The 15,674-nt window shown below is 37.7% G+C and overlaps 1 protein-coding gene across 1 annotated transcript in view; it reads right to left on the reverse strand.

The window, feature by feature from the left end:
• WDR49 (WD repeat domain 49) overlaps positions 1-15,674 on the reverse strand; it is a 204,227-nt gene that overhangs the window by 101,624 nt on the left and 86,929 nt on the right. Inside the window, exon 7 of the mRNA XM_043997089.1 lies at positions 6,576-6,809. Within this exon, the coding sequence (XP_043853024.1) occupies positions 6,576-6,809 (234 nt within the window). The remainder of the gene's footprint in view (positions 1-6,575; positions 6,810-15,674) is intronic.

Genomic DNA, 15,674 nt, shown 5'->3' on the forward strand with positions numbered 1-15,674 from the left:
TCTGCAGTGAGAAATTCAATAAATCACGCCATGAGTATTTATTGAATTCCTCCTTACTAGGCACTGTGGCAAAGGCAGGAGGTGAATAATGCCCTGAGTGTTGTACAGAGCCAGGTCCCTGAAATTGATGATAGAAGACTGAGGTTCAAATACCAGCACTTCTACTTACAACATATGTGCACAAGGTCACTTCTCAGTTTCCTCCTTTGTAAACTGAAGGGGATTGGAATTTCTCCCTTACCTTTGCTTCTCAGAATCCCCAGCTGTGCTCATGGCTTAACTTAAATGCCACATTTTGCACGAAGCCATTCTTGATTCTTTCCATTGTCAGTACCACCCTCTCCCCAAATCTCATAAAAAAGAAACTCCATCTTTCAGGTCTGGGCTGTCCCCCATGGCTGGAATGCTTTCTCATTCCTCTACTCCAAGTAATGAGCTCCATGGCTTCCTTTAAGTCTCAATTAAAATCCTACCTTGAACAGGAAGTTTTCCCTACCTCTTCTTATTTCCTGCTTATCTTGTCTATAACTTATTTGTACATATTTCTTTGCATGTTCTCTCCCCCATTAGATTGTAAGCTCTTTGGGGGCAGGGATTGTCTTTTGTTTCTTTTAGGGGGGAGGTTGTTTGTTCGTTTTTTTCTTTTTTTCAGGGAAATGAGGATTAAATGACTTGCCCAGGATCACACAGCTAGTGTCAAATGTCTGAGGCCAGATTTGAACTCAGGTTGTCCTGAATCCAGGGCTGGTTCTTTATCCACTGAGCCACCTTGTCTTGCATTTCTCTATGTATCCTCCAGTGCTTAGCACAAACCTGGCAAGTAGTAGTTAATTAATAAATATTTGTTGATTGATTGTATTTATTTTGTATTTGCTTATCTGTGTCTATGCTACTTCCTCTCCTCTACTGCACCCCTTGAACCTAAGCTCCTTGTGGCCTTTACTGATTCATTTTTGTCTTTGCATCACCAGTTCCTGTACAGTGCCTGCCATACAGTAGATATTTGATAAATCTTGTTAAATGAGTGGCAACATTATTTCTAAGGTCTTTTACATTTTTAAATGTGATTTCTGCCATCATACATCTTTTAATCGGTCTCAGGAGAGACGCAGTGTTTTCAAAAGAAGAAATGCAAATGTTTAACAACAATATGAAAAAATGCCCTAGAATGAATAATAAGAATGTGAATCAAAATAATCTGGGCGTTTCACCTCACATGTATCATATTGACAAAGGTGATAAAAAGTGGAAATCTCCAAAATTGTAAAACACCTAAGAGGGGGGCACACTAACACACTATTAATAAAGATATAAATTGGTCCTACTTTTGAAAATGTTTGTCATGTTCTCAGACATAGCCAATGTGTTGATTTCTTTTGCTGTTTTTTATATATATATATATATTTTTTTTTTCTAGAGAGAGACAGAGACAGGGAGACAGATACAGAGAGATAGAGATAGAGATAGAGATAGAGATAGAGATAGAGATAGAGATAGAGATAGAGATAGAGATAGAGATAGAGATAGAGATAGAGATAGAGATAGAGATAGAGATAGATAGATAGAGACAGAGATGGATAGAGACCGACAGGGACAGAGACAGGTACAGACAGAGACAGAGATAGAGATAGAAATAGCTAAGATGGTATGGTATATAGAGTGCCAGGCATGGAGTCAGGAAGAACTGAGTTCAAATCCAGCCTCAGAAACTTGCTATGTGACCCTGGATAAATCACTTAACCCTGTTTACCTCAGTGTCCTTACCTGTAAAATGAGTTGAAGAAGTAAATGGCAAATCACTCCAATATCTTTGCCAAGAAAACCCCTTATGGGGTCACACATGACTAAAACCACTGAACAACAATAGCAAATATCTATACATATGTGTATATACACATACACACACACACACACATATATATATGGGTGTTTGTGTGTGTATATATGTGTATATGTATATGTGTGTATATATGTATGTGTGTATGTGTATGTGTGTATATATGTGTGTATATGTGTATATATATTTGCTACAAGGCAGTTTAGCTAAGATAAAGAAGAAAGATATGGGACAACAGCTAGCAGGAATGGTAAGAGCTTTTTGTTTTTGTTTTTAGATAGAGAGACAAGGATATGTTTGTAATCATTAGAGAAGGCACCAGTAGAGAGGGAGAGATTGATGATTTATGAAAGAAGGGGCAATCTACCTTGACATTCTATGAATCTATAAACCTAAAAAGCTTGGATTTGGAAAGATCAGAAAGCAAGGGAATGAAATAGTTAAGTTTGAGTAAGAGGCCCAATAATTCAACAAATATGAGATGGTAATAGATAGCAAAGACAAGAATTTAAAGCTTTTCATTCATACATCCTGAAAGATGTCAGTAAGCTATCTGTTATATTTCTGGCCCTCGAATGTGCTCTTTTCAAAGGTAATCTCTAGGGGTCTGAGTCAAATCACACATATTCTTCTACCTACTCCTCATCCCAATAGTTAAATACAGCTGAAATGAATCTAGTTATAATTAATATCAAAGGCAACCTTGACATGGAAGCTCAGCACATTAAGCGCCTGTGATTTCTTCCACCATCATATTACAATTTTGTGATAGTTTATAGTCTGAGGAGCTGCCTAAAGCTCAGGCAGATTAAATGATGTACTGGTAAATGTTAGAGGCAAGATTTGAATCCTAGTTTTTTTTTCTAATTCTATCCCTTTCTTCATCATTCTATGTTGCCTCTTAATATAGAATAAAGAGGAAGAAGTGGTATTAAAAGGCAATATGCAACATGAGGACACTGAAAGGTTGGGAATTGCCCAGGGTCACACAGCCAGAATTTGCAAAGGGAAAGACTTGAACCCAGATCTTCCTGGCCAACTATTTAACCACTACACTGCAATATCTCCCAAACCTCATATATTTTATATTAATTGTTAATGTCTACATATTTATTTTCTTATTTTAAGTCAAGGGAGGGAGGGAGGGAAGAAGAAAGATGGAAGGAAGGAAGGAAGGAAGGAAGGAAGGAAGGAAGGAAGGAAGGAAGGAAGGAAGGAAGGAAGGAAGGAAGGAAGGAAGGAAGGAAGGAAGGAAGGAATGGAATGGAATGGAAGGATTAAGTGATTATGTACCAAGTACTGTGCTAAATAAATAATGGGGATATAAATACAAGCAAAGAAGGGAGGCCCAGCCCTGGAGAGCTTACATTCTAAAGGTGAGACAACATATACAGTTGGAAGAGTGAAGAAAGGGTTCACATGCATGTGCAAGTGGCTAGAGAGTGTGTGGTGAACTGGGCTCCAGCCAGTAAGTGAAAGGCTCACGTATACGAGGCCAGGGTTCTAGGGACATTGTCCATCTTCTAGGGGGAAAAGAATGAGGACAGCCAGAGTGCAGGCGGCATGGTTTGGAAACAACTAGAAAGCACGTGTTAGCCTGAGACACAGAACAAATGAGGCTGTTCCCCAGGAAAGAGGGGCAGTTCTTCACATATTCACTCACCATGGGGTCCTTCACTGTACACTGTTACTGGATAACATGAGTATCACCAGACCATTTCTACCAGGAAAAGTGGACCTCTTTGGATATTTTAGTGGGGATTTTGTTTTTATACATGTATTGTGGACTAGATGGCTACTGAAAGTCCCTTCTAAATCTCAAATTCCCTGATTTTCAAGGGTCCTACTTCTTTGGAAACTTTCTAGTAGACTATAAGCCCCATGAAGTCAAGGGCTGTCTCTCTCTGTGTCTCTGTGTCTCTCTGTCTCATCTCTGTCTCTCTGTCTCTGTCTCTCTGTCTCTGTCTCTGTCTCTCTGTCTCTCTCTCTGATATCTATATCTACTTATCTATCTACCTACCTACACAAATATAGAGATAGAGATGATAGAGGTAGAGATAGAGATAGAGAGATAGAATGGTGTTTGTAAAAGCGTAGATGCTTAGTAAAGTGTTGCTGATTGCTTGATTCCTTTATTACAGAACAGCCAATCTTCATCTCTATCCCCAATGGGCATCAGATCATCAATCCCTGCCATTGCCCAGCACAATTGCACCCCCAATTGGACTGTCTTTTTTTTGTGATTGTTTTTTTTCTCTCTCACATTACAATGATTCATTATAGCCCTGGCTACCGTCTTTATGCCCCACCGTCTGCTATTATCTCATAGAAGGCCATTGTAGCTTGTGGCCAATTAATCTATTAATCCACAGGGTGCTCAACTATATTTTAGTGTCTCAGCCCCTGTCCCTTTTTACACCTCTGCAGATCTCAATTAGTACAGTGTTTACTATTGAGAAAATATACATGCCCCAGTGGCCACCAGGGAACTAAATTAACAAGTTGCTTACCCAAAGTTCAACAAAACATTTGCAATGATACATATCCCTGCAGATGGAACTCAGAATAGATTGATTCTGAAAAAAGCTTTTTATCTCCTGGTATGAAAGGAAAACAGCATTTAAAACCTACGTGACAAACTCCTCATTAGTGGCAACATGACATTCTACAGCTTGTACTCCTACCGAAATGCTCATTTCAACACAAGCTCCAAGGCTTTTGCTGAAAACTAAGGAGGGGAGGGCAATTTCCTAATTTAATTGCCTGCATTCTGGATATTTGTTCTGTGACTAGCTCTTGCTTTGCTGCTGCAGTCATGCCTGGAACAAGCCTCTGCATTAGTGTAAGAGAGGTGGTATCACCATCTCCTGTTACTCCTTGAATTGTCCCACAATGTGCCCCAGTGCTCCCCTTCCTGGGCTTTCTTTTCCTCAGCAAAGAAAAGGGGCACTTTGTGTTCTACTCATAAAGCTCCATCACTGAGGCATTTCCCTCTCTCCAGCACCAGTGCTTCTTCATTGAGATGCAGGTAACGCCCGGGTACCAAAGGCTGCAGTGCATCATTAAAGTGCTGGGAAGACAAACAGCTCTCATGCTGCATACCAAGTGGCATTGCATTTAACTGCATCATTTTATTAGGAATGCACCCAGCTCTGCCACTGGGAGCCACTTGTGTGAAATATGCCAGGAGAATAGATCCTTGCTAATCATGGTGCATGCATATTTCAGAACTTGCCTTTCTCTGGATGCAGGAGTGTGGTACCCGTGAAGGGGAATTTTAGAGCCAGATCTGCTTGTAGCTGGGCAATGACCAGATAAGCTGATAAGAGAGAAGTTTGGTATATTTCACTTTGTGTTTGTTTTAGTTTTGTTACCATAGTTTTTGAATTATTATGTCAGTGCTGATGTGAGGATAAGCTGAAAGGAAAGTCACCACCTAAACACAGCTGAATGCAGGCACCATTACAGGAAAGCATACATGCATTGAAGGATTTCTTCCCCATAACTTTTTTCCTCATTGCTTTTCTTCATTCCTATCTCCCTGAACTTAAAAATGGCATTCTAGAAACTTAGAGATTTGAGTTATTTAATAACAGTCACTAGCATTTACATAGCACTTAGTAACAGAATAGATGGATGGATAAAAGTGCTTTTAAAACATTAAAGTGCTACATAATTTCTATTAATATTATTGTTTATAGTAGGAGGAGAAAGAGGAGAGAAGAAGGAAGAAGAGAAAGAAGGGAGCCAGTTACATGAAGCTTCAAGGTTTTATTACATAATAACTTTATTATATACTTAAAAGGAATAGCAAGTTGTACATAATAGCATTACAACTTCACTGGCAATCACCTTTTTTCTATGCTTGTTTTATTTCTTAAATTCAGAATTTAAAAAGTAAAATCTATCCCAAAAGCATAAAAATAGAATAAAGAATAAAAAGTTGACCTTGGGATGAGAAAGATTTAGGTTCAAGTCCTGTCTTTGACATATATTGACTGTGTCCCTAGGTGAGTCATTTAATTTTTCAGTGCCTTCAAGCAATTCTAAGACTATTCAAAATAGGCAAGTTTTCTCTCTACAGGTGTAAAGATAGTTTCCTCATAAGGAGTTGCCTAACCTGTTGAATTTGCATAACCAAAGTCCTCTTCCCTCAAAAAACCAAATTTGCAAAGTGTTTTACAAATATTATCTCATTTTACCTTCAAACCCTCCAAGGTAGGTACTATAGGTATGATGTGATGAGTTCATTTCTTTATCCCACCCAATACCTTTTCCTGCACCTTCAAAATTATTTTGTATTATTATGTATACATATATGTGTGTGTATAAGTAGATATGTTTATATGCATATATGTGTGCACATGTATTTGTATATACAGACACACATATACTATATTCTCTAACAGAATAGAAGGTCCTCAAGGGTTTAGACTGTTTCATCTTTATCTTTGTATAATCAGTACCTAGCATAGAAACTGACACTTAGTAGGTGCTTAGTAATTTATTTTGATTCTTATATCCATTTTACTATGAAGCACCTGAAGCTCAAGGAGGTTATGACATGCCCATTGTCACTTTGCCTGTGTCAGAAGCAGGATTTGGACCCGTGTGGTTTTCCCCCTAAATCTAAGTCCTCTACATTTTCCAATATGCCCAACCATCTTTTCTAAGCCCCTTATTAAAGAAGCTCGTACACACACACACACACACACACACACACACACACGCACATTACCTGCTTGAAGACTGAGTTGTATAGCACACAAGTGACTGGTTTCTCATGACTTATGACCCTTTTGCCCATCTCATTTTTCATCTCCAATAATGTTAGCTGGTTATTGAAGGCAATAAATAGCCGTCCATGAGCTTCATCAAAGTGGAAGAGACATTTGAACTCCTGGCTCTTTGTAAAAGGACAAGCCATCCTTTGGATGGAGAGCTGATGTTGGATGTCCCAGAGCCTCAACACCTGGGTGAAGAGTGAGAAAAGAATGCTGAAAAATCATTGCCAGGCCACCAAAATGACTAGTGTAGGTCATTCTAGAGTACCACAGAGAGGGAAAGAGAATGAGACTGATTTTACTAACATAGAGAACCCCAGGTGGACTTTCCCTGCAACTTAAAGTCTTAAACAAATATATACCATCAACATTCTCTATGGCTGGCATTGAACTAACAACAAAGGCTTGTTAAACACCTAGTACCATGAGATTATACACCTAAAACTAGACCCTCTAGTCCAATCCCTTCATCTTAGAGTTAAGGAAACTGGGCTCCAAACTGGTGAACACACTTGCTCAGTGAGACATTAGCAGATAGTAATAGATGTAGACCTCAAGTCCCAGGTCTTTTGACTCCAAATCCAGCTCCCCTTTCTGCTGTTCTTAGTCAGCAATGGATAATATCTTTTTTTTTCAGGTTAAGCATTTTTATTTAGATTTTCCTGTTCCAATCTCTATACCTCCTTCCTTCCCTCCCCTCCCCATTCCCTGAGGCAGCAATCGATTCGATATGGGTTATACATGTACTATCTTTCAAAACATCTTCATATTTGTCATTTAATAAAAGAATGTGGAAAATAGCATGCTTCAGTCTGTTCCATCATCATCAGTTCTTTTTTTGGAGGTGGATCATATGTTTCATCAATAATCTATAATCATATTGTAATATGCTTTTAAAAAATGTTCCATGTTGTTTGGAACCCACAAAAGAAACAATCCCTGACTTCCATTGTCTATACATACATGGCAATGATGTATGGTGAATTTGGACTTTTATTTTAAAAGATGGTCCTTCCTAGTTCCTGAATTCAGTTCAAAAAATGTATAAAATGTTTAGGGTTAGAATCAGCGTCAGAGTTGGATTTAGGGTTAGCCACTGTGCTAGGGCATTAAGGATAGAAAAACAAAAACAAAACAGTCTCTGCCCTCAAGAAGCTTAGATTCCACAGAGGTTTACTTTGTATCCCTGGCATCAAGCTCAGTGAATGGAACTTAGAAAGTACTTAATTGGTGCTAATTGATTTATTGATTGAGTTATTTGGCTTTCATTTGTCTGATTCCTCTTTCATCATATCTAAGACACTGACCAGTTCATATTAGGACTCTCTCCCTTAAAACAAAATTATGCTTCAGGTAGACATAGAACAAGTATGGAATTACCATGGTGAAATGGACAGATGTTGGATTCTAATTTTACCTATAATACTCAACTCATTGTGTGCACCTAAGAAAATTGTTTTCCTCTATGGATTAGGGCATCTCTCTAGGACTTATATAAATAATCAGTGGGTTTCATTGTTGAGAGGAGTTCCCACACCAAGATTTCCCCATGCTGAAAAACAATCACAGATCCTTTGCAGATCTGGATTATCCATCAATCAGCAAGCATTTATTAAGCACCTCCTAGGTTCCAAGCAGTATGCCAGTATGCTAGGAATGCAAAAAACATAAACAAAGATATAAAACAGAGCCTGTTCTCAAGTTTCTCCCTACTATGGGGGGGAAAACAACACATACATATAGGTATGTACAAAATAATACCAAACAGTTTGGGAAATAGACAATAACTAGGGGATGTTAGGAAAGGCTTCATCTAGTACCCAAGAAGAGTTTTGAAGGAACTGAAGGATTCTAAGGTAAGGAGGAAGTACTTTCAAGACAATGGAGAAAGCCTGTGCAAAAGTCTAGATACAGATGATAGAATATCATGTGAAAAGAACAGAAAAGACTAGTTTGTACCAGTCAGTCAACTATTATTTATTAAATACCTACTACATTCTAGGCACTGTGTTAAGCAGGGGGGATACAAAGAAAGGCAAAAAACTATACCTGTTCTCAAACAGCTTGCAGTCTAAATGAGTAGAAAATATGCAAAACAATGTATTAACAAGCTATAGACAGGATAAAGTGAGGGTAATCTTTGAACAAAGGCACTAAGATTGAGGAACACTAGGGAAAGGCTTCTCATAGAAGATGAAACTTTAGCAGATACTTGAAAGAAGCCAGGGATACCAATAGCAAGGTTAGGAGGCAAAAATTTACAAGCAAGAGAGACAACCAGTGAAAATGCTCCCAGAACTAAGTTCAAGGTCTGGAGTATAGTTAGGTAGGACCCTAACTCTAATTTTTCAAGCAGAGTGGCCATCCATAAGAGTCACAGTGGCATGGAAACCTAGGTGGCACAGTGGATAGACAGGTGTTCTTGGAATGTAAGTTACTAAGATATTTATTAGTTAATGACCTTAGGGAAGTCATAAACTTTCTGAGCCTGCTTTTTATCATCTTTAAAATGGAGATAATAATAATAATATCACCTAAGTGAATTCAAGTTAGGCATTATATGTCAAGCAGACTTCAAACTGCTATAAAATGGTAATTATTTGGAAGGGGTTGTAGAGGCTATATGCATGCCAGACTATATATATGCATACCCTCTAAAACAGTACTAAGAATTGGTCACCCAGCCTTTTTCTAAAATCTTCTAGTAAGTGGGGAATGATTGCCTCCCAGTCTACTTTTGGAGAGTTCTGATTGTTAGAAAGTTTTCCCTTAAACTTAGAAGAAATTTTTCTCATTCTGACTTCCACTCAATACTCCAGGTTTTACCCCCTGTGGCCAAGCAAAGCAAGTCTAATATTTCTTTGCCATGACAGCCTTTCAAATATTTAAAGGCAGCTATGCTCCCCTTAATTCTTCTCTCCCCAAGGATAAATGACTACATTTCTTCAATCAATCATCCTATTGCATGGTCTGAAGGCCCTGCACCATCCTTCGTTGTCATCCTTGGGACTCTCTCCAGTTTGCCAAAGTTCTTCATGAAATGTCGTACAAAAATCTAAATGCAATTCTCTAAAAGTTGTGTCACCAGAGCAGAATATAGTGAGACTCTCACTTCCCTCCTTCTGAGCATGATGATTCTCTTAAAGCTGCCTAAGATTAGGTGGTACCAAAATGTTTAATAACAGCTGATGTGGTAGAGATTGGGCTGCCATCAGGGAGTAATATGGGTACAAATCCTGCCTCTGATACATACTGGCTGTTTGGCTGGGTAAGTAACATCACCTCTCAGTACTATAGGGCAGGGCTTCTTCAGTTTGGGGAGTAAATTAGAGCAGGGATTCTTAAACTTTTTCCACTCATGACCCCTTTTTGCCTGAGAAATTTCTATGCAACCCCGGATATATGGGTATATAAAATAGAAATTCATAACCTTTTCCTGTTGCCAATTTTTTTGCAATCCCCACATTCAGTTTGTGACACCATATGGGGTCACAACCCACATTTTAAGAAGCTGAGCTCTAGGGGGCAGCTAGGTGGTGCAGTGGATAAAACACCGGCCCTGGATTCAGGAGTTCCTGAGTTCAAATCCGGCCTCAGACACTTGACACGTACTAGCTGTGTGACCCTGGGCAAGTCACTTAACCCCCATTGCCCCGCAAAAAAAAAAAAAAGAAGAAGCTGAGCTCTAGAGAAGACTCTAATTCTGTGCTAGCACAAAACGAGCTGCTATGAAATTTTTTATATGTAAAGGTCCTTTCCCTTTTTCTTTTATCTTTTTAAGACACAGACTTAGTAGCAATATTGCTGGGTCATGTAGACTGCCCAGTTTTAGAGCCCTTTGGACGTAGTTCCAAATTATTCTCCAGAATGGTTGGACCAATTCACAGCTCCACCAACTGTACAGTTGTGTACCTGCTTTTCCACATCCCCTTCAGAATTTGCTAATTTACTCTTCTGTCATGCTTGTCAATCTAATAGATGTAAAGTGGTATCTCAGAGTTGTCATAATTTTAATTTCTCTAATCAATGATGATTTGCAGAAATTTTTCATGTAACCATTGTTAGCTTTGATTTTTTCCACTGAAAGTTGTCTTTTCATATGCTTTAAACCATTTATTGATTAAGGAATGGCTCTTGTTTTCATAAATTTGGCTCAGTTCTTTATATATCTGAGAAATGAAACTTTTTTTCAGAGAAACTTACTAAAAAATTTAAGACAGGGACATTTGAGGAGAAAAAGAGAACTAAACAATCGAGGGAATCAGTAATCAGAGGAGATGGTCCCTAGGATCAACCTTGAAGCAAGACAAGAATTCTCAAAGGTGATGAGAAGGAGGAAGTTCATTCTAGGAGAGTAGTATAGCTTGTGTAGATACATGGAGGCAGGAGATGATATTTCAAGTTCAGACAATGACAAGCTGTCCGTTTTGGCTGGAATTTAGAGTTTGGGAATGGGATTAGCATGAAATTCATCTAGAAAAGTAGTAGGAATGAGACTAAGGGAGGCTTTAAATTCCAGGGTCAGGATTTTGAATTATTATCCAATGCGGAGCTTCTGCAGGTATTTGAGTAGAAGATTATCGTCATAGTTCTTGTCATGACTTTACCTTAAGAAAGTTATTTTGAAATGGCATGGGGGGGGGGGCATCTACGTGGTGCAGTGGATAGAGCACTGGCCCTGGATTTGGGAGGACCTAAGTTCAAATCTGGCCTCAAACACTTGACATTACTAACTGTGTGACCCTGGGCAAGTCACTTAACCCCAATTGCCCCACAAAAAAAGAAAAAAAGAAATGGCATGGGAATGATTTGGAGAGGATAAGCAAGAAGACCAATTACCAATTAGGAAGCTATTTATACAGTCCAAGCAAAACTGGGGAGGATCTGAGCTTTAGTGGTGGCAGTAGAGAGAAGTGACTAGATGGGAGAGGTGTAGAGTGATGAGCCAAAGAGACCTATGAGATTGCAAGCCCAAGTGAGTGGGATGATGGTGGCTCCCTCAACAGAAAAAGTAAAGTTTAGAGGAAGAGCAGGGGTGTGATCATAATTATTTTACAACCAACTTTTTGTGGTAAAAAATGTGTGCAGGACATACTTTTATATTTAATCTGCATTAATATTTTCTCCATCACTTTCTTAAGTCTGGATGATCAAAAAAATAATAATTCAAACTGTGATTAGTAGCATTTGCTTATTTCCTAAGTATAACTACTCACTCTGAAAAAAATTATAAAAACATTTTATTGATATTTCTGTTTCTTATGTCACCATAGTTTCTCACATAGCTCTCCTCTTCCCCTTCCCAGAGAATCATATCATGTGACAAATAGCATGTTTGAAGAGGAAAAAAAAAGTCAGCATAACTAAATGTTGCATTGAAAAAATCCAAAAATATGTGCAATTTGTAATACGTGTGAGCCCCCAACATCCACTAAAGAATAAGCTGGGAATAGCTTCTCATAGCTGTTCATTCAAGTTAGATTTGATCTTGTGACCTTAATAATTTTGTTAGATTTACTTTTGATTTTTTTGGTGTATCATTTTCCTTTCCATTCACATCATTGTAGTCACTGTATATAGTTTTTTAGTTCTTACTTCACTATGCATTAGTTCAAAGAGATCTTTCCAAACTGCTCTGTATTCATCACATACATCTTTTTTTTATTGTGCAGCAATATTCCCCTATTGATGGACATCTTCTCTGTTTCCAATTCTTAGATATCATTAAAGGTGCTGTTATAAAATTTTTGGAGTACATTGGGACTTTTTTCTTATTGATGTTTTCTTTGGGATATAAACCCAGTACTGAAGTCTCTGGTTTAAAGGGTATGTATATTCTAATCATTTTATTTGCATAATTTCAAATTGTTTTCCAGAATGGTTGTACCACTTTACAGCTCCATCAACAACTCCTAAAAGTGTTGTGACCTGCATTAGGGAATGGAGTGCACCCATTAATGAAATAAGAGACTCTTGAATTGACTAGTAAGAGTCAATTATTACATTTTTAGTGTGAACATTTACGCTTCAGGAATCACCAAATACTACAAATCTGGATTTGATTTATTGCTTTGTTTTTTGCCTATACTTGAGAAAGTAATAGAAAATTGTCGATAAATAAAACTGAAAAGTATGCTGTATTGACTTTTTTTTTTAGAGAGCCAATTGTTAAATATTTGCCAACAGATAACCTGGTAGGGGAGAGCAAGAGTATCAGTGTTCAAATTTCACCTCTGGCACTTTATGTCATAGTCAAGTAATTTCCTCTTTTTCAACCTCAGTTTTCTCATCTGAAAAAAATGGGAACAATAATATTTCACTATCTACCCTATAGGTTTCCTGTGAATCTCAAATAATCCATGTCAAATGCTTTGTAGACTTTAAAACTATTATAAAGGCAGTTATCATTATTGAAGTAATTAATATTATATGGGTGATGTGAATCAAGAGTTGGCCTTGGAACCGGCTAGGAGTAGCCTAGGAAAACCTAGGTTCAGGTCCCACCTTTTACACATTCCAGTTACATGACTACAGGTAAGTCATTTAACCCCTGACTGCCACTAGCAAATCTTTAAGATTTTAAGTTGCAGAGCTAATGCAGAACTGTATTTACAGAGGGAGTTTCCCCACTGAAAATGAAATAATCAGGAAATCCCATGTCTAGTTCCCCCCAAAATCAAATATTTTTGTTCTTCTTGTTGTTCACTCTTTTCAGTCATATCAGACTCTGTGTAACTCAATTTCAGATTTTCTTAGCAGAGATATTGGTTTGCCATGTAGGAAACTGAGGCAAACTGGGTTAAGTGATTGGATCAATTTGGCACAGCTAGTAAGTATCTGAGGTCAGATTAGAACTCAGGAAGATGAGTCTTCCTGATTCTAAGACCAGTGCTCTATCCACTGTACCACCTAGCTGCCCCCCAATTCAATATTACCTCTACTAATTACCGCATGTGTGCTGTGGGAAGAAAGTACTTTGCAAAATGTCAAGTGCCATGTAAATAGGAGTTCAGCTAATGACGATTTTTATTGTTAATAACTTAAACTCATACTCCAGATATGCACTGACCAGCACAGAGTCCAATGGAACAATCATTACCTGCAGGTAGTTTTTGTGATTACTTGGGTACATTATTCTACCAACTTAGGAACCCTTCCTCCAAAGGAAATGAGTTTGATTTTATTGTGCTCATTTTTACTAAAATATGATACCTCCTACTGTCCATTCCATTTTTTTCTGCATCAGATGATGGTAATAATCAAAGAAATGCTGTTTTTTCCTCTGTTCCTTAGAAACACAAATTCTGGAAGAACTAAGATCCCCAATTATGGATTTGAAAAGTGGCACTGTTTCAAATCTGTGTACAATCAGTGATTTTCAAGTGCTACTCTTGAGCAATGAAATGATGGCCCTGGATGGGTCCTGTTACTATGACAACTGTTTACTTACCATTATCAGCAAGGATGGTTATGGGCTTTCACTGTGGCTACCCTAAAACTGCCTGATTCAGTATCAGGCCTTTCCAAGGAAGCTGAAGCTAACCCCCAGGTAAAGTTCAACAGCCTGCAGTGTAGTTTAACATAGATTAACTATAACTCAACAGCATTAATGGAGTATCATTTTGCCAGAGTCATTTTCCATTGTGTTGCCAACATAAATTACTTGAGTTTTAATATTTCATTGACATTTAGTCCCATGAATTAAATGAAAAATTAAAAATAGATGAGCCATCACCTCCCTCATCTGCTTCAGGTACTTCTGGCATTTTAGCGAACAGAACCATCCACATTGTGTTTGATTTAGTTTATTTAATTATATGGCTACTCTGTATTCATCTAGTATGTTTGAAAATTACTTTATGTTTTTTTTAATTTCTTTAGAATAATATAGTCTGTTAACTTTTGAGCATGCTAAGAGGCCCTTCTTTATTGAAATATACACCTAATTTGTCCTTGTATGTAAGAAGTAGCTATATGGTAGAATTGAAAGAAGGCTGGATTTGGTGTCACAGACCCTCAGTTTATATCTTGGCTTTCTGGAGTGCCCTTGGAAAGTCAATTAACCTCCCTGGAACTCAGATCCCTCACCTGCAAACAGAAGATATTGTTCTAGATGAACTCCAGGGTCACTCCAACTTGATTATCCAAGATCCTATAAAACCAAGGCTTTTAAAAATCATGTTCATCGGTTCTTAGAATTAGAAGGGACATCAAAGGGCATTGAATCCAACGTCTTAATTTCACAGTTGAAAATACTAAGGCCCAGAGAAGCCAAGTGACCAAGGTCACATATGTAGTAGATATCAGAGATAAGATTTGAGTACATGTCTTTGAACTCCAGAGTCAGTGGTCTTTCCAATGTACCAAATGTTTCTCTACCTGTGCACTGGAAGTATACCCTACTTTACCCAAAGGATTCATTTGATAGTATATGATGCATATAATTTTTCCCCAGAAAATAATCTGGGGAATTCAATTTTCCCATGCCATTATATCTCAGCTCTCAGTTCATTGACATTTGGTTGATTTCAAGGTCTATGATAAATTGGTTACCACAGGACTTCCTATCTTATTTTGTTTGTCCACTAGTCATTCTTTCTCTTTTGATTCAGGGAATAATAGCTTCTCAAACTTACATGATATTTTAAGCCACTTGATTGCAACACAACAACCCTGTGAACCTTGTGCTACAAATATTTTTATTCTTATTTTACAAGTGAGGTTAAGAGAAAGTAGTATAATTTACTGGTGACCACACAGCTAATAAGTGGTAAAGAGCCAAGATTTAGAACTATTTGACTGTATACAGACAAATGATTAAGAATGATTATTACATCTGTGTGCTTTAATCAATGCATTAACATTGACTATTTCATTTCTTTTTTTCCATTTCTGCAAACTTAGTCTTAGACTTATAAAAACTCCAAAATAGACTTTCTTGATAACAAATAATGGATATAACTCAGTAGCAGAGAGCTTTGTTGTATATTATGAAGACATAAAGGGTGGGATTACAGAACACTTATCAAAGTGAGACTGATTTCTACTAATGT

The sequence above is a fragment of the Dromiciops gliroides genome, chromosome 3, assembly GCF_019393635.1.
Source record: "Dromiciops gliroides isolate mDroGli1 chromosome 3, mDroGli1.pri, whole genome shotgun sequence".
Lineage (NCBI taxonomy): Eukaryota > Metazoa > Chordata > Mammalia > Microbiotheria > Microbiotheriidae > Dromiciops > Dromiciops gliroides.